General features: G+C 44.0%; 1 protein-coding gene across 1 annotated transcript; it reads right to left on the bottom strand.

The window, feature by feature from the left end:
• Positions 1 to 102: 102 nt before the first annotated feature.
• Positions 103 to 19,202, bottom strand: LOC109893336 (tubulin gamma-1 chain). The gene is made up of 11 exons (XM_020486516.2): positions 18,938 to 19,202; positions 18,670 to 18,782; positions 11,126 to 11,293; positions 10,868 to 10,936; positions 8,679 to 8,758; positions 8,238 to 8,364; positions 7,153 to 7,239; positions 5,355 to 5,504; positions 2,691 to 2,843; positions 2,193 to 2,354; positions 103 to 1,345 (listed from the first exon to the last, which is right to left on the bottom strand). The coding sequence occupies exons 1-11, from the start codon at positions 18,984 to 18,986 to the stop codon at positions 1,148 to 1,150; spliced, it is 1,356 nt and encodes a 451-aa protein (XP_020342105.1). The 5' UTR covers positions 18,987 to 19,202; the 3' UTR covers positions 103 to 1,147.
• Between the last annotated feature and the right edge of the window lie 950 nt (positions 19,203 to 20,152).

Raw genomic sequence — 20,152 nt, forward strand, 5'->3', positions numbered from 1 at the left:
CCTTGAAAAGTTTAGTATTCTGAAAATGCCCACTTCAAAGACTAACTTCTAAGGACTGCATGTCACTGATTGTACTTCATGATGCAGTAATGAACAAATATATCCTAAAAGTATTACAATTATTTATATGAACAGCAGCATACAACTCATACTTAAATCCACCAACGGCAATGAAGAATATTTTAAATAATTGTATAATTTCACAACAAAGCTCAACATGAAAAGTATATACATTTGGATGGCTACAAAAACAGGAAAACTGTAGATGCGATGCAATTTAACAAGCTTCTTGATGCACATAGAGTAAGAGAAAGTATGGATTTACACTCAGGCACCAGAGTAGAGAAGTAGGCTGTCCTCTGCAATAACAATGTAATAGATCAAATTTTATAACAATGACCATTGCCATACTTACAAAACAGATGTTTTGGTTAAGTACATACTGGACAGCAGCAACTGATCTGAGGCCTATGATTATCATGGGCTCTGGTGTCAAAACACAAACTTCTCAGAAATGTACGAAGACAAAGTCACACCAGGCATGTTATTCTGTCCCCATTCAAGGACGCTGGAGTGTTTCTCCGGCTGGTATGTTAGTCGGTGTGACTGCAAAAGGAACAGCACAAAAGCAGAGTAGTACTATACAGTATAAAATAGTGCCAAACGAGGCTACAAGTTCTGCTGACGGGCAACAAGAACAGGAAGAGAGGATAGAGAAAGAGTGACGTAAAATTCCAAATCAACCTCTAACCCAAACCCACTGGGCACAATATCATACATTCCACCTGTCAGAGAACAAGATGGAGCTGATACCCATTTGATCCTTTCAGATCTACTATCTATGAAGTGTCTAGTGGTAGGGGTCGTTTTGGAATCCTGCATGAGAGACAGAGAAGACTAGTCATTCACTACTATTCATAACCATCAGTGGGGATTGGATACAGGCACACAGATTGAAGCGTTGGTTTAACTCCCAAACAGAGCTTAAGGACAGAAGAGGGAAGAAAAGCAGTAGGGATGAACTTGAACACTTTTCTCCATAGGGATGGCACAGGAGGCAACTAGCTCAGCCCCATCTTTCCCTGGTTGGGCTGTAGAGGTGGACCAGACCCATGTCATGTGACAGGGGTGTATATCCCATCTGTCCTCACTGTTCCTGAGTTCCCCAGGAGATGTAGTCGGGCCGCGTGGCAGCACTGTACTCGTCGATGAGCTGCTGCACCACCTCGCGGGAGTTGTCCAGCTCGTCAAAGTTTTCCTTGAAGATGTCCTCCTTGCGGAACTGCTCCAGGAAGGCCTCGCGCTTTCGCAGTTTGTCGTACTGCTTGCAAGTCCGCTCGAACAGCTGCAAAAGAGGAAGAGAAAGGGCATCCAGTGAACTTGTAGCAGTGAATATATTACATAATTACATTACATATACCTCGTATTAGTCACTTTCTGCCCATTCCCTCAGTCACTGACTGTGGGTTAGGAGGATACAAAAAATTACTCTTGACATTTATTACCAACCCATGAAGTGTTTTTCAATTGAAATGTTAGCTAAGGATTATAGTTTTGTCACATTTTAAAATATTTTTGCACAAGGCACCCTACTCCCAGGTAGCCAACCTACTCCCAGGTAGCCAACCTACTCCCAAGTAGCCAACCTACTCCCGGGTAGCCAACCTACTCCCGGGTAGCCAACCTAACTCCCGGGTAGCCAACCTAACTCCCGGGTAGCCAACCTAACTCCCGGGTAGCCAACCTAACTCCCGGGTAGCCAACCTAACTCCCGGGTAGCCAACCTAACTCCCGGGTAGCCAACCTAACTCCCGGGTAGCCAACCTAACTCCCGGGTAGCCAACCTAACTCCCGGGTAGCCAACCTAACTCCCGGGTAGCCAACCTAACTCCCGGGTAGCCAACCTAACTCCCGGGTAGCCAACCTAACTCCCGGGTAGCCAACCTAACTCCCAGGTAGCCAACCTACTCCCAGGTAGCCAACCTACTCCCAAGTAGCCAACCTACTCCCAAGTAGCCAACCTACTCCCAAGTAGCCAACCTACTCCCAAGTAGCCAACCTACTCCCAAGTAGCCAACCTACTCCCAAGTAGCCAACCTACTCCCAAGTAGCCAACCTACTCCCAAGTAGCCAACCTACTCCCAAGTAGCCAACCTTTAGAACCTGTAATGAGAATGAGGGGTGGAACTTACACAGGAGATGCTGGTGTGATTGGCCATCATCAGGCCGCTAACGCGGTGGGCGGAAGGTAGGTACGGGGACTTCCTGGACAAAGCCACCTGGATGCTGGCTGGACCCCAGGGGATGAAACTGGCCAGCTTACGCTCCCGGATCCTCTGCAGGCTCTTGTGGACCTGCACTCACACAAACAGGATTGTATCAACTTATGGAAAGTATTGATATTGCTAAAACATTTGGACCAATATGTTTAACACACAGCACCACAAGGACATTACAATATCCACTTGGTCTTCAGCCATCTCCTTCATAACATCCAGAATAAGCAGAGGAGTCAGCTCATGAACTAATACAGAACTTTATTTTTTAATGTCCATAGTTAAGGACTTCTCTTTGATTAGAGAACTTTTTTTTTTTTAAACACACATACATATATATTTTTAAATCATTTTTTAAATTAAAAAACACTGAGCTAGCACACATTCTCATTCAAAATATACACACGCACACACCTGGGTGGGGTCCACCTCTCCCTGGATGATGTTGAGGATGGCAATGTAGCAGTGGTTGGTCTGTCTGTCCCTGCCCGTGGACACCATGACATTCTTGGGCTGCAGCAGCCTCCGCATCACATCCAGCACGGTGGTCTTCCTCACACTGGCCACCTGGGAGAGAAACAAAGGAGAGGGCATGTATAAACACGCATAATCATATATGACAGGAAGGCTTTGTTCACCAAATGTTTTTAAAAGAAGATGAATCGGCAGATACTTGGATAACTCAGTCAAGATCGGCGTTTTCAAGAACAGAGATTAAAGCTAAACTAGTACAATTGGTGGGACTGGCTTTAACTCTTTAAAAAGTATTTTTGTGGTAGGGGTAGTAGTTTAAAAAAGGTTAACTTGACTATTTAAAGCAAAGCAGTTAAATATAGTCAAAGTTAAATGCAGTAAAATAATTGGTCTGATTACTTTGATATAGTTGACATGGTAGTCTATTACTTGGAATTGTAGGGCAGTTCGATCACAAAAATGTCTAAACTACAGTTGTTGAGTGTGAAACTAAAAAGAAACAGACAAAATGGTTCTGTCCAGAATATGGGATCAAAAAGCAGGCGCATGTGGACAACACTCTTTTAGGAAAGCAAAGCAACCGGGTTTCAGATAAATAGATTAATTTAATTTTGTAAAACATTCAGTGTAAATTAAGTTGGATTTTAGTTGAATGATGATGTAACGATTAGAAAGTTCTAGGCTATTACTTGGGGAAAGAAATATGATGGTGCATCTAGTGACGACAGCTCTTTAAAAGTAGTTTGATGGTAGTTGAACTACGTACAACAGGTTTGTATCTAGACCTACTAATAGCTAGCTGTAGTTCTAATAAACCAACTCTTTAGGCTAACAGTAAAATCGAAAAAGTACATTTCCTGAAGAAAATGTGATGTGTTTGCTAGCTTGTTTTGGAGTATGTATGGTTTTGAAATACGTTATAGCAGTGGTAGTGTCCACAGTAGTAATGTTGGGGACAGGTTATAGTTAAACAAGTAGCTAAATGAAAAGTTAGGATACCCTGAACATGTGAAAGTTGGTTTGGTGTCTCTAGCTTGAATGGTTCAATAGTTACTGTTCAAATCACATCAAATTGCATTTGTCACATGCGCCGAATACAACAGTGAAATGCTTACTTTACAAGCCCTTAACTAACAATGTAATTAAAGAAAAACACTTTGTGTGTAAGAAATAAAACAAATAATTAAAGAGCAGCAGTAAAATAACAATAGCGAGGCTTTATACAGGGTGTACCGATATAGAGTCAATGTGGAGGCTTTATACAGGGTGTACCGATATAGAGTCAATGTGGAGGCTATATACAGGGGGTACCGGTACAGAGTCAATGTGGAGGCTTTATACAGGGTGTACCGATATAGAGTCAATGTGGAGGCTATATACAGGGGGTACCGATACAGAGTCAATGTGGAGGCTATATACAGGGGGTACCGATATAGAGTCAATGTGGAGGCTATATACAGGGGGTACCGGTACAGAGTCAATGTGGAGGCTATATACAGGGGGTACCGATACAGAGTCAATGTGGAGGCTATATACAGGGTGTACCGATACAGAGTCAATGTGGAGGCTATATACAGGGGGTACCGATACAGAGTCAATGTGGAGGCTATATACAGGGGGTACCGGTACAGAGTCAATGTGGAGGCTATATACAGGGGGTACTGGTACAGAGTCAATGTGGAGGCTATATACAGGGGGTACCGGTACAGAGTCAATGTGGAGGCTATATACAGGGGGTACCGGTACAGAGTCAATGTGGAGGCTATATACAGGGGGTACCGGTACAGAGTCAATGTGGAGGCTATATACAGAGGGTACCGGTACAGAGTCAATGTGGAGGCTATATACACGGGGTACCGGTACAGAGTCAATGTGGAGGCTATATACAGGGGGTACCGGTACAGAGTCAATGTGGAGGCTATATACAGAGGGTACCGGTACAGAGTCAATGTGGAGGCTATATACAGAGTGTACCGGTACAGAGTCAATGTGGAGGCTATATACAGGGGGTACCGGTACAGAGTCAATGTGGAGGGGGCACCGGTTAGTTGAGGTAGTATGTACATGTAGAGTTATTAAAGTGGCTATGTATAGATAATAACAGAGTAGCAGCAGCATAAAAGAGGGGGGTGGGGGGCAATGCAAATAGTCTGGGTAGCCATTTGATTAGATGTTCAGGAGTCTTATAGCTTGGGGGTAGAAGCTCTTTAGAAGCCTCATGGACCTAGACTTGGCGCACCGGTACCACTTGCCGTGTGGTAGCAGAGAGAACAGTCTACAACTAGGGTGGCTGGAGTCTGACTATTTATTTTTAGGGCGTTCCTCTGACAGGAGTAGCATGCAGAAGAATAATAATACAAATACATTTGACAAAGACTTCAGTGTGTTAAAAAAAACCTGGTAACTCAGGAAAGAAATGAGCGCCAACTGGGTTTAATTTATTTGAACGGTCATCCACCTCGCAATTCCAAGTCAGAAACTCTGGCATCTTTAAAGAGCTCCAACTTTCAGACCTGAAGATCACTGACTTCATGATTTTTTTCAGAGTTCCCAGCTGTCTTGAAAGCGCCAAGACGTACTACGCGGTCACTGAGAACTACTTACCGATTGGTCAGTGGTGAGCGGTGTGTAGCCAGTCATCAGGAAGTGAAGGCGGGGCGTGGGGATGAGAGAGGCGATCAGACCAATCAGGTCGTTGTTCATGTATCCAGGGTAACGCAGGGTGGTTGTGCTGGCTGACATGATGGTGGAAACCTGTGGAGAGAAAGAACCTTTAGTCGTCATAATTACTCGTGGATGTTTTTATTTCCGTAATCTTGTCAATTTCTGGTCGGGCAATCACCAGGAGTGGTCATATGAAATGCAGCCTATATGACAGGGATCATCACCTAGATTCAGCCGTGGGACAATTTTTTCATGAGTGGATGGTAAGGGAGACGGAAAATAATTACAAATCATTTGTAGACTGCAAATTGACTGCAAGAAACCCAAATAGATATAATATTTGACTAAAATATAATAGTTTCAAACCTTATTTACATTTGTATACAATCACATATATAGTATGTCTCTATTATGCATGAGAATACTTTGGAACAGATTTCCAAAATTAAAATCACTTGGGGCTGTTAGAGTTTTGACAGTATTTAATGTTTAAAAAGAAGACATGCTATATGAGATTGTATGGTTAGACGAGGGAGGGGTATATAGGGAGGGGTATATAGAGAGGGGTATATAGAGAGGGGTATATAGAGAGGGGTATATAGGGCTGCCACAATTACTGTATAAACCACGATTACAGATGAAGACCATCATGAAAATAAATAACTGGCATAACCGTTTAAATATTATTTGGGGGTGGAATGAACAGCTGACTGAAGACAGAATTGCCGGGCAATCGTGAGATATAGTCTGTTTCTGCAGTAACATGGAATCTTAACGTGATGAAACTGCTCTTCCTTGCTGAAACAAGCAAGGAGTTGCCTAGACAGTGTCCCCCTCCCTGCAGTGGCAAACATAGAAATATAACGAATAGAACAGACATGGCACCTCTGACCCTGGCAATTTGACTGGTAAACTCATGGGTACACTTACAATAATTTCCATGGCAATGTTCCTTCAAATGATGTGGCTCATACAATGGAATGTATTTTTTGTAACGTCAGTTGAGTTGAATCAACAAATCACAGCCCATTTTGACAGGTACACTTCCTGCTTTTACTTCCTCCTTTGTTCCTAAGGGTACACTCGCAATAGCTGCCAGTCCACCCATTATGCCACCCTTGACTTGAATGGGGGCGATTGTTCTATTTATTCTATTTCTTTGGCAGCACATGCAGTCAGGACCACAGAGGAATTAAAAAAAATTAAAAAATAACATAACATTTGACCAGTTATTACGGTGCCCGCGTTCATTTGTGTGGCCATTTAGTCATCCAAATCCCATGACCGCCACAGCCCTAGGGATATAGACATATTTGACCACAAGTTGTTTTTTTGACAACCACTGGGTGTTCATTCAAAAATAATTGCTAGGGAGTGTGAGATCCAGTTTGACAGTTAAAGTGTGAGGAGTAACTAGTCTAACTAGTTTGTTCAATCCTCAGGACATTCTGGCTAACAGTGTGAGGTTTACTTCACCCATACACTCTCTGTACTTGCCTAATAATTTCTGGGTCACAGTCAGTAGGCTATAAACAGTAGCCTGGTCCCAGTTCAGTTTGTGCCGTATTACTGACTTGGCAAGACAGCACAAACAGATCTGGGACCAGGCTATCAAGACACCTCTGTATAGAAACACTTTCTCCTCTCAGGAGTCTGGTGATCTAGAACCTGGATATTGAGAACACCATTAGGGAAGGAGGTGGAGCTTGCACCTGAGTGGCAGGTGTCAATCACTCACCAGCTGGTTGATCTGGGAGAAGGAGGGGTTCTGGATGTGCAGCCTGTCGGTGGCGATGCGGTTCAGAGCAGTGTTGTCCAGTACCACCTGACACACACAAGTCAAAAAGAGAAACAGAATGAGAGGGATGTGTAGATGTGAGGTTAGAAGATTGCTGTCTTTCTGTGGATATGTCAATGGGGAGGTTTGACTTTAGAATTAGGGGAAAGAGAAGCAAGAGAGAGATGCTGTGTGGTAGAGACTAGTTAACAGTGGGCTTTGAGCCAATCCTCCAGTCAGTCTTGATGGGTAAAGCAGAGTAGACAGTGTGCTGCTGTGTGAAGACTGAAGCATTGAGGCAAACACTGTGCGTCACTAACAGGGGAACCAATTCTTCTCCACATAGATTCTATTAGCTGTGGGGCCTAACCCAATAAGCCTGTGTAGAGGCCTTTACGTAAACTCCTGCAGGAGGAAGTAGATATTGGAGAGGAGAAACATTAGGCCGTCAGAGCATCTCGGGAACTAATACAATCATCCATCCCAGGCAGCAAAGATGTAATCATCCAGAGATGTAAATGTCCACCAACACCGCCTCATTACCAGTCATACACACCAGCAGCCAGGGGCAGCGATGGTCATAAAAAATGATTCATGATATACAGGCACTGTGGCTCCTAGTTCAACTTCCTCCCTCTCTCGAAGACTTGGCCGTGGAGATTGCATGAGGCAGAGCGACAGTTATGGCTTTTGACACCACACGGAGCATGTTGAGAGTGTGTGTGGGGGGGGGGGGGGGGTAAGGCTTGTCCGTCCCCATCCTGTGGTGTTTAGGGGGATGAAGAAACAGAACAACAAGACAGTGTGGAACTGGAACCTGTTTTTTTCCTTCTTTTTAAAAAAATCACATTTTAAACAGCACAAGGGGACGTTCTCAAAAAAATTACCATTCAACATCAGAGTTTATGTGCATGGATTTAATTCCAGGAAAGAACCTTTTGTCTATTACCCCAACGGTAGCCAGCTGAAGGCAAAAAGCACAGATGAGAGAGGGTGTGTGTGTGTGTGAATGTGTGTGTCTGCAGATGTGTGTATTTCTTGCTCACCACACAGTCTGCGTTCTGGGTGAGCCTCTTGAGTGTGAGCAGTGAGTTGTAGGGCTGCACCACCACGTCACTCATCTCATCCTGGTTAGGAAACACAGAGTAGGTCTGCACCAGCTTCTTAGGGTACCTGGCCAACACACACAGGAAGAAAATAGAAAAGTAGCACATACCAGGTCACAGAAAAACATCCAACAGTGGAAAACTAAAAGCTGCCCCCAGGGAGAGAATATTACCTCTCCAATGGAGGCTGGGACAATCATGGTTACAATTAGGAGAGTGTTTCTACTCCATAAATTATAAACCTACTAACTTTACAGCAGTCAAACAGAAGGAGAGACCACCTCATCTCGATGTGGAAATTCAGCCTCCCTGTGTGTGTGTGTGTGTGTGTGTGTGTGTGTGTGTGTGTGTGTGTGTGTGTGTGTGTATGTGTGTTTAGACCTGTCATTGAGCCTCTCCAGCAGGTAGGATCCCAGCCCGGACCCGGTTCCCCCAGCGATGGAGTGACAAAGGACAAAACCCTGCAACAGAGAAACAGAACCATCTTAATTCTTTAATTCCACTGCTCTGGGTGAAAAGATTAAAAACGTCTCCAATGTTTGGGCCTATCCAGACAAATGAGTCATTTCCTCTGGCTCAGTGCGTCACTACCCCTCACATATTTCCTGACAGCTGATACCCATACGCTTCAATTGATGTGGGTTTCATCTCGTTGTGATGGTCACACAGGGATTTAAAACTCCCGACATGAAAATACAATACAAAAGCATTTTGTAGAATTGAAACCACTTTCTCTTGGTAGAAACAAACCACTTTCTCTTGGTAGAAACAAACCACTTTCTCTTGGTAGAAACAAACCACTTTCTCTTGGTAGAAACAAACCACTTTCTCTTGGCCACAGGCGGACTAAATCAGTTAGTGCCCACTGCTGATGAAGGTGTAATGGAGTCGGCAGGCATTTGAGTGGCGTCTGTGCGTTGCTCAGAGGACGCAGGGCAGAATATTATCTGTCTAGTTCTATAATAACCATGTTGTTAGTAATGTTGTACTATTACTAAATATTATCAAATCTATTTTACAGGTATAAGGAAAGTAAAATCCTAGTTAGTCGATTTATAATTTGATTGTTACTATATTTAGAAATCACGTCAGTCATTTCGAGCCCGATTCATCAACTTTTGTTGAATAGGAACTCCATCACATACACCAAGTGTCCAAAACATGAAGAACACCTGCTCTTTCCGTGACATAGACTGACCAGGTGAATCCAGGTGAAAGCTATGATCCATTATTGATGTCACTTGTTAAATCCACTTCAATCAATCAGTGTGGATGAAGGGGAGGAGACAGGTTAAAGAACGATTTTTAAGCCTTGAGACATTGAATGGCACACACACACAATCTGAGAGTGAATGGGAAAGACAAAACATGTAAGTGTCTTTGAAAAGGGTATGGTAGTAGGTGCCAGGCTCACCGGTTTGTGTCAAGAACACTGCTGGGTTTTTCATGCTCAGCAGTTTCCCGTGTAGATCAAGAATGGTCCACCACCCAAAGGACATGCAGCATCCCTGTGGAACGCTTCCAATATCTTGTAGAGTCCATGCCCTGACAAATCGAGGCTGTTCTGAGGGCAACTCAATATTAGGAAGGTTCCTAATGTTTAGTATACTCAGTGTATATTTCATATTTTCATCATATTTTTACTATGTACTTGAGCTTGTTACCTCAAAAAATGACTACACCTCAGAAACATATAACTATTTATACCAGAAAGGTGAGATTATCTTTCTTGGAGTATACAGCATTACTAGTCGTTTATGGCTCTTTCATGATAAATAATTACTTTTGAGTATGTCTATTTAGGCAGAAATCTACATTTTAGATTACATCTATCAGGTTAAGTAGTAGTATTTATTGTACTGTGCCAGTATATACGACCTGTGTTTATGCCTCCCACTCTCCACCCAGCCTGGAGATGGGAGGGCAGGCCAAGCCCACAAATAGGCTCTCTCCTTCGCCTAGACAGCCATGTAATACCTGTCTTCTACTCCAGTCCAGCTATTACCACCCAACACGGCATGCCACGCCCTATCTCTCTCTCACACACCCCCTCCACACACACACTAAATAATAATGTTGGGTCATAAAGAGTAGGGGCAACAGAAATTACACAGACTTCTATGGGGAAAGTCATGTTGTTTTAAGGGAGGAAACCTTGGGAGGAAAATGTTTTTTTTTAAAGGCTTGAAATAACAGCATTTACTAGTTTTAAGATGACATGTGTGGCTCCCATTTTATGGTGTACTCTCTATTAAGTTACCAATTATAAGTCGCCAAAGAAAGCCTGCTTTCCACCACAGCACAACTGAAGGGAAAGAGAAAAAAAATAAGTGAAAAACCTATATTCCTTTCACATGTCAGTCAGTTACATATGGAGAGAATCAGGAAGTGTTTCACTCTGGATAGTCCCCTCCCATTTTCAGGTTCTCCCTCCAAAGTTAACCTCACGTGAGGCAAGATATGCAGTCAGTGCAGTGTGTGTATGCTTCCAAACTCAGGCCTGCTGACTCCTTAGCATTCACCCCATACGTTCTGTGGACCAATCAGAGACTGAGAAAGAGTGGGCTTGCCTCCAAGCTGTCGCTGCCGTCCGCCTCTCTGTCTATGATATCAAAGATCTCCTCATGGATTTTCTCACCCTGCAAACGACAAGACATGCATTATTCCAGATTGTTATTTGGGTGAACGTAGTTACAAAAAAAGTTGAATAATAACATAGCCAAACTTCTACTAAATATAGCCTCAAGGCTAAAGCTTTGTTCTCTAAATGGACCGTATCCTTTAGCCTCTGGCCCAGCTACAACCAACAACATGGTCCACATAGTCACCTGTGAGAAGCCGCTGGCCCAGTTGTTCCCTGCACCTCCTCCGTGCTCCGACAGGTAGATGTTCTCTGGGTTGTACAGGTTGGCGTAGGGGGAGTTGAGGATAGAGTGGATCACCCTGGGCTCCAGATCCAACAAAACAGCACGGGGGATGTAATGTTCATCGTCTGCCTGTGGACCATATAGAGAGAGAGGTAGGGCTTACTCCTACTTGATGCACAGAAAGCAAGCATACACAATAATAATTGTAGTCTGGTGACTACCTACAGGACCCGATGTCACAGGAAGGCCAAAAAGAGCATCAAGGACATCAACCACCCGAGCCACGGCCTGTTCACCCGGCTATCATCCAGAAGGCGAGGTCAGTACAGGTGCATCAAAGCTGGGACCGAGATACTGACAAACATCGATCTTAAGGCCATCAGACTGTTAAATTAGCCATCCCTAGCCGGCTTCCACCTGATTACACAACCCTGCACATTAAAGGCTGCTGCCCTATATACATAGACATGGAATCACTGGCCACTTTAATAATGTTTACTCATCTCATATGTATATACTTTACTGTATTTTAGTCAATGCCACTCCGACATTGCTCAATCTAATATTTATATCATTCTTAATTCCATTATTTTACCTTTGTGTTGGAGCTAGGAACACAAACAACTCGCTGCACCCGCTAAATATGTGTATGTGACCAATAAAATGTGATTTGATCGCAGAAAAATGGTGAATGCTGACTGCCATAAATTATTAGACTGCTCCATCTAGTGGGGAATAATGGTACAGTCTGTGATGCATGTCTATTTAGTTTGCCATCAATACAGCAGCTGCTGCACCGCATATTTGATTTGATTTAACTAGGCAAGTTAAGAACACATCTTTATTTACAACGACGGCCTACCAAAAGGTATCATGCGGGACGAGGAATTAAAAATATATATAAAATAATAATATAGGACAAAACACACACATCACGACAAGAGACACGTAAAGACCTAAGACAACAACACAGCATGGCAGCAACACATGACAACACAGCATGGCGGCAACACATGACAACACAGCATGGCGGCAACACATGACAACACAGCATGGTGGCAACACAACATGGCAGCAACACATGACAACACAGCATGGTGGCAACACAACATGGCAGCAACACATGACAACACAGCATGGTGGCAACACAACATGGCAGCAGCCAAACATGGTAGCAGCACAAAACATGGTACAAACATTTATTGGGCACAGACAACAGCACAAAGGGCAAGAAGGTAGAGACAACAATACATCATGCGAAGCAGCCACAACTGTCAGTAAGAGTGTCCATGATTGAGTGTTTGTTGCAGGTCGTTCCAGTCGCCATCTGCAGCGAACTGAAAAGAGGAGCAACCCAGGGATGTGTGTGCTTTGGGGACCTTTAACAGAACGTGACTGGCAGAACGGGTGTTGTATGTGAAGAATGGCGGCTGCAGTAGAATAAGCATCAACCAGTGGGTCTTGCGATAGGTATACAGAGATGACCCGTTTATAGAGGAGTATAAAGTGCAGTGATGTGTCCTATAAGGAGCATTGGTGGCAAATCTGATGGCCGAATGGTAAAGAACATCTATAAATTACATCTCTGTAATCTAGCATGGGTAGGATGGTCATCTGAATCAGGGTTAGTTTGGCAGCTGTGGTGAAAGAGAAGCGATTACGATAGAGGAAACCAAGTCTAGATTTAACCTTAGCCTGCAGCTTTGATATGTGCTGAGAGAAGGACAGTGTACCGTCTAGCCATACTCCCTCCCAAGTACTTGTATGAGGTGACTACCTCAAGCTCTAAACCCTCAGGAGGTAGTAATCACACCTGTGGGGAGAGGGGCATTCTTCTTACCGCATGACCTTCGTTTTGGAGGTGTTCATAACAAGGTTAAGGGCAGAGAAAGCTTTGTTGTAGAGCGTTTAACACAAAATCCAGGGAGGGGCCAACTGAGACTATCATCTGCATATAAGACTATTATCTGCATATAAATGGATTAGAGAGCTTCCTACTGCCTGAGCTATGTTGTTGGTGTAAATTGAAAAGAGCGTGGGGCCTAGGATTGACCTTTGGGGTACTCCCTTGGTGACAGGAAGTGGCTGAGACAACATATGTTCTGACTTTAAACACTGCATTCTTTGAGACAGGTAGTTAGCAAACCAGGCCAAAGACCCCTCAGAGACACCAATACTCCTTAGCCGGCCTACAAGAATGGAATGGTCTACCATATCAAAAGCTTTGGCCAAGTCAATAAAAATAGCAGGACAACATTGCTTAGAATCAAGGGCAATGGTGACATCAGAGGGCCTTTAAGGTTGGAGTGACATCCATAACCTGAGCGGAAGCCAGATTGCATACCAGAGAGAATACTATAGACAAAATGGCGCTGGAGGAGATGGACGCCGTTTTACGGTCTCCTAACCAATTGTGTTATTATGTGTTTTTTTTCGCGATATTTGAAAATGATTTTGTACATATTGTTTCTGCAACCGTATCTTATGGAAGAAAAGAGCTTCTGGATATCAGGACAGCGATTACTCACCTCGGATTAGCAGGACTCACACGATATTCTCCAAACACCCCACTTGGCAGACATTCCAATTATTCGCAAAAGGAAGTGACGCAGAGGACGAAGAGCCGGATGCCTCGTCCGGACCCGCAGAAGGCAACTAGGAAAGCTGCCGTTACCGTCAATATTACTCGCCAACGTGCAATCGTTGGACAATAAACTAGACGAGGTACGATCACGAACATCCTACCAACGGGACATCAAAAAACATAATATCCTATGCTTCACAGAATCGTGGCTGAATGAGGACATGGATATTCAGCTAGCGGGATACACACTGCACCGGCAGGATAGAACAGCACAATCCAGTAAGACGAGGGGGGGTCTGTGCATATTTGTAAACAACAGCTGATGCACGAAATCTAAGGAAGTATCTAGATTTTGCTCGCCTGAAGTAGAGTATATTATGATAAATTGCAGGCCACACTACTTGCCTACTTTTCGTGGCTGTTATTTACCACCACAGACAGATTCTGGCACTAAGACCACACTCAGTCAGCTGTATAAGGAAATAAGCAAACAGGAAACCACTCAACCAGAGGCGGCGCTCCTAGTGACCGGAGACTTTAATGCAGGGAAACTCAAATCAGTTCTACCAAATTTCTATCAACATGTTAAATGTGCAACCAGAGGGGAAAAAAAAAATTCTAGATCACCTGTACTCCACATACAGAGACGCGTACAAAGCTCTCCCTCGCCCTCCATTTGGTAAATCCGACCACAACTCTATCCTCCTGATTCCTGCTTACAAGCAAAAATTAAAGCAGGAAGCACCAGTGACTTGGTCTATAAAAAAATGGTCAGATGAAGCAGATGCTAAACTACAGGACTATTTTGCTATCACAGACTGGAACATGTTCCGGGATTCTTCCGATGACATTGAGGAATACACCACATCAGTCACTGGCTTTATCAATAAGTGCATTGAGGACGTCGTCCGCACAGTGACTGTACGTACATACCCCAACCAGAAGCCATGGATTACAGGCAACATTCGCACTGAGCTAAAGGGAAAAGCTGCCGCTTTCAAGATGTGAGACTCTAACCCGGAGGCTTACAAGAAATCCCGCTATGCCCTGCGACAAACCATCAAACAGGCAAAGCGTTAATACAGGGCTAAGATCGAATCATAGTACACCGACTCCGACGCTCGTTGGATGTGGCAGGGCTTGCAAACTATTACAGACTACAAAGGGAAGCACAGCCATGAACTGCCCAGTGACACGAGCCTACCAGACGAGCTAAATCACTTCTATGCTCGCTTCGAGGCAAGCAACACTGAGGCATGCATGAGAGTATCAGCTGTTTCGGATGACTGTGTGATCACGCTCTCCGTAGCCGACGTGAGTAAGACCTTTAAACAGGTCAACATACACAAGGCTGCGGGGCCAGACGGATTACCAGGACGTGTGCTCCGGGCATGTGCTGACCAAATGGCAGGTGTCTTTACTGATATTTTCAACATGTCCCTGATTGAGTCTGTAATACCAACATGCTTCAAGCAGACCACCATAGTCCCTGTGCCCAAGAACACAAAGGCAACCTGCCTAAATGACTACAGACCCGTAGCACTCACGTCCGTAGCCATGAAATGCTTTGAAAGGCTGGTCATGGCTCACATCAACACCATTATCCCAGAAACCCTAGACCCTCTCCAATTTGCATACCGCCCAAACAGATCCACAGATGATGCAATGTCTATTGCACTCCACACTGCCCTTTCCCACCAGGACAAAAGGAAAACCTATGTGAGAATGCTGTTCATTGACTACAGCTCAGCGTTCAACACCATAGTACCCTCAAAGCTCATCACCAAGCTAAGGAACCTGGGACTAAACACTTCCCTCTGCAACTGGATCCTGGACTTCCTGACAGGCCACCCCAAGGTGGTGAGGGTAGGTAGCAACACATCTGCCACACTGATCCTCAACACTGGAGCTCCCCAGGGGTGCGTGCTCAGTCCCCTCCTGTACTCCCTGTTCACCCACGACTGCATGGACAGGCACGACTCCAACACCATCATTAAGTTTGCAGACAACACAACAGTGGTAGGCCTGATCACCGACGAGACCGCCTATAGGGAGGAGGTCAGAGACCTGGCCAGGTGGTGCCAGAATAACAACCTATCCCTCAACTTAACCAAGACTAAGGAGAGGATTGTGGACTACAGGAAAAGGAGCACCGAGCACGTCCCCATTCTCATCGACGGGGCTGTAGTGGAGCAGGTTGAGAGCTTCAAATTCCTTGGTGTCCACATCAACAACTAACTAGATTGGTTCAAACACACCAAAACAGTCGTGAAGAGGGCACGACAAAGCCTATTCCCCCTCAGGAAACTAAAAAGATTTGGCATGGGTCCTGAGATCCTCAAAAGGTTCTACAGCTGCAACATCGAGAGCATCGTGACCGGTTGCATCACTGCCTGGTACGGCAATTGCTCGGCCTCCGACCGCATGGCACTTCAGAGGGTAGTGCGTACGACCCAGTACATCACTGGGGCAAAGCTGCCTGCCATCCAGGACCTCTACACCAGGCGGTGTCAGAGGAAGGCCCTAAAAATTGTCAAAGACCCCAGCCACCCCAGTCATAGACTGTTATCTCTACTACCGCATGGCAAGCGGTACCGGAGTGTCAAGTCTAGGACAAAAAGGCTTCTCAATAGCTTTTACCCCCAAGCCATAAGACCCCTGAACAGGTAACCAAATTGTTACCCGGACTATTTGCATTGTGTTCCCCCCCCCCCCCCAACACCTCTTTTACGCTGATGCTACTCTCTGTTTATCTTATATGCACAGTCACTTTAACGATACCTACATGTACACACATTGGCTAACCGGGCTATCTGCATTGTGTCCCACCACCTGCCAACCCCTCTTTTTACGCTTCTGCTACTCTCTGTTCATCATATATGCATAATCACTTTAACGATACCTACATGTACATACTACCTCAATAAGCCTGACTAACAGGTGTCTGTATATAGCTTTGCTACTCTTTTTTCAAATGTCTTTCTTTACTTACTTACCTACACACACACCTTTTTTCCCCCGCACCATTGGTTAGAGCCTGTAAGTAAGTATTTCACTGTAAGGTCTACCTGTTGTATTCGGCACACAAATAAACTTTGATTTGATCAAGAAAACCAGTCAGTTGATTATTGACAAGTTTTTCCAACACTTTTGATAAACAGGGCAAAATAGAAATGTGCCTATAACAGTTAGGATCAGCTTGATCTCCCCCTTTAAATAAAAGGACACACCGTGGCTGCCTTCCAAGCAATGGGAACCTCCCCAGAGAGGAGAGACACGTTACAAATGTCAGAGATAGGCTTGGCGATGAAAGGGGCAGCAACCTTAAAGAAGAAAGGGTCTAAACCATCTGACCCAGATGTGTTTTGGGGGTGAAGTTTTAGGAGCTCCTTTATAGCACCTCGGACTCCGTGACCGCCTGCAGGGGGAAATTAGGGCGGAGCATCGGGGCTACTCGCATTAGAAGTGTTTGGAAATGAGGAAATGTTCAACGGGCAAGGAGGCATGACTGAGTTAAATAGGAATCCTGACTTAATGAAGTGATTAAAAAGCTTAGCCGTGTGCTCCTTGTCAGTAACAACCACATCAACATTAAGGGACATGGGCAGCTGTGAGGAAGAGGGTTTATTCTCCTGGTCTTTAACCATATTCCAGAAGTTCTTGGGGTTAGACCCAAAGAGAGAGAACATCTGCTTAAAGTAACTCATATCCTTCCGGATAGCCCGAGTGCACTTATTTCTCATTTGCCTGAACAAGAGCCAGTCAGTCTGAGTATGAGTATGCCGAGGCTTTCGCCAAATGGAATTCTTAAGGTGGAGTAACTCTACAAGATCACGGTCAAACCAAGGGCTGAACCGGTTTCTAATTCTCATTTTCTTTATAGGTGAATGTTTGTTAACAATACCACTGAAAATATCAAAAAAGAAGGTCCAAGCATCTTCGACAGAGGGGAATCAAGCAGATTCTATACCAATTTACAGAGGCCAGGTCATGTCGGATGGCTTGCGCATTATTTATTTTTTAGCAAGCTTCTATGAGAAATCAGGACAGGTCGTTTCACTGAGCAGCCATTACAAACACAGGCTGTAAAACAGTGATCACTAAGGTCATTACAGAAAACATCAGAATGATACCTATCAGGATTATTTGTGAGGATAACATTAAGGAGAGTAGCCTTTTCTAGGTGTTTGGAGTCATATCTTGTGAGATTGGTAATAATCTGAGAAAGATTTAGGGAATCAGATTGCTTTAGGACTTGGTCAGGTGGTTTAAGCATGGCCCAGTTTAGGTCACCTAGCAGGACAAATTCAGACTTATAGTGTAAGAGGCCAGGAGAGAGCTTCGGGCAGGTAGGGTGCAGGTAGGGTAAAGGCCGGTGCTGATGGAGGACGATAACACCCAGCAACAGTCAACAAAGAGCTATTTGAAAGTTTACCGCTAAAAAACAGCAAATCAAATTGTTTGGGGACAGACTTGGAGGAGACAACAGAGCACTGAAGGTGTACCTTGGTAAAGATTGCCACTCCACCACCATTGGAAGATGTATTTTTTACCTTTAAACTTGCCCTGTCTGTGTAGTCAGTGGATAACTGTCATGTACTGTACTTTAGTTTGAAGCCAAATCTGGCAACCTGCCTAGCCCACATCAGGACCAAGACAGAGAGGCGAGGATTCCCTCTAGTCTATCGCCCTTTCTCAGCTAATATTTTCTTGATTCCTCACATCCTTGCTCCTTGTTTCCTTCTCAAAACACATTGGAGAAGACGGTTTGAGGGGAAGGACCTTCGAACTTCTCCAATACGGTTGAGAAGAATACAACAAGGTGATAAGATGCGATGCCTAGATGCACTGTCTCCTCATAAGTCTATATCCGGGATAGGAACCTGACCCACTGATCTAGCCAGCTAATGATGTTCTGTACCTGATAGAAGAAGACATCCTTCCTGTCAGTGCCCTCTGTGGCGAACTCCTCCACAATCCCCTCCGGACTGATGCCATGCTCTGCACAGAGTTGTTTCCAAAACTCAAAACCAACTGCAATAGAGAGGAAATAAGATGCATTTAATTACAACACTAAACCCATGCATGTCCAGTAGTTGTTATTTTACTACTAGCGTAGCTGTTGGTTAGCGTTAGGTATATGTGCTAGCTAGCTAATCATTTGTAGCAAAGGAAAGACTTCACCGTACTTTGGTTTCCACATTGGCCAAGTTGAAGTGTTATGATTTCTCGGGGCATATTCCTCTTTTAGTAGATCCCCTACCAGCGAAGTTTATAATCGGAGAGACTGCTGTCTAACCGACCACTGTATTAATCTTACTGACCTGATTGCTACTTCCCGCTTGGAAACAACACGAAATACCGCATAAATGGAGTCACAACGCCAAACGGCATTTGCGACAATGCGCAGGCTCACATCCTTCTTCTTCTTCTTCTTCTATAATATTACGGCGTTCCGCAAACATACGTTTTAGGGGCATGCCGCTACCTACTGTACTGGATTGTGTAGTCAATCACAGTTCAGAGAATAATGAATAAAGAACCAAACATTAAGAGAAACTAAAACATCCTATCTAATCCTGTACTACTAAGATTTTTTTTTAAAGAGCCCTAATAACTTCTATCAAATCCTGCATGCTCACATTTTAGGGCTGCATTCAACAAATAGTAGGAGTTGAGTAAAATAGTTTGGAAAAATGGCTGTGAATAGAAGTACATTATTATTTACTACAATTAAAGAAATAATTGACTTTTTCGAAATTGTCTGGAATAATTACATATCTCTAAAATCGTATTTAAATTAGGCTATTTCATTATGTGTGACCAGAGTGAAACATCAATGTTACGCAGACATTGTGCAGGACGCAGAGAGGGGTAGGTGTGGTGAAGTTCTCGGAGTCCGGGCTTGCACGGAAGCAGTGTTGTCAACTCCTCAGTAAGGAAAGTAGCTATTGGCTGTCCTAAAAGTCGCTAGAAGTCTCTAAATGACGTCATCGCCCAATTTGCCTAATTGTCCGTGTGCATGTAATTGTGATGGACGCTGTAGGAGAGAGGAATAACGTCATGGGAGAGACAAAAAGTGAGTAAAAAACACCCTAAATATGTTTAGAACTACAAATGAACTTTCTTCTGTCAATTTTTTTATTTTTTTTAATGTCACAATTCCAACCCTCCTCCTTTATCTGGGCTTGGGACTGGTAAAAGTGACCCAAAAGAGACTCTGGCGGAGTTACTTAGGTTTTTATTTTATTTTTATTTTTTGTTTAGTTTTCTTAATTTGGTTTGGTTTTTAACCTTCTGGTCAATTTAGGAGCCTACAACAAGTCACAGTAAAATATGACAATTTTTTACCATAACATTTCAATAAAAAAAATGTGTATACAATCTACATTAACAATCTAAAT

Source organism: Oncorhynchus kisutch, linkage group LG6 (genome assembly GCF_002021735.2).
Source record: "Oncorhynchus kisutch isolate 150728-3 linkage group LG6, Okis_V2, whole genome shotgun sequence".
Taxonomy (NCBI): domain Eukaryota; kingdom Metazoa; phylum Chordata; class Actinopteri; order Salmoniformes; family Salmonidae; genus Oncorhynchus; species Oncorhynchus kisutch.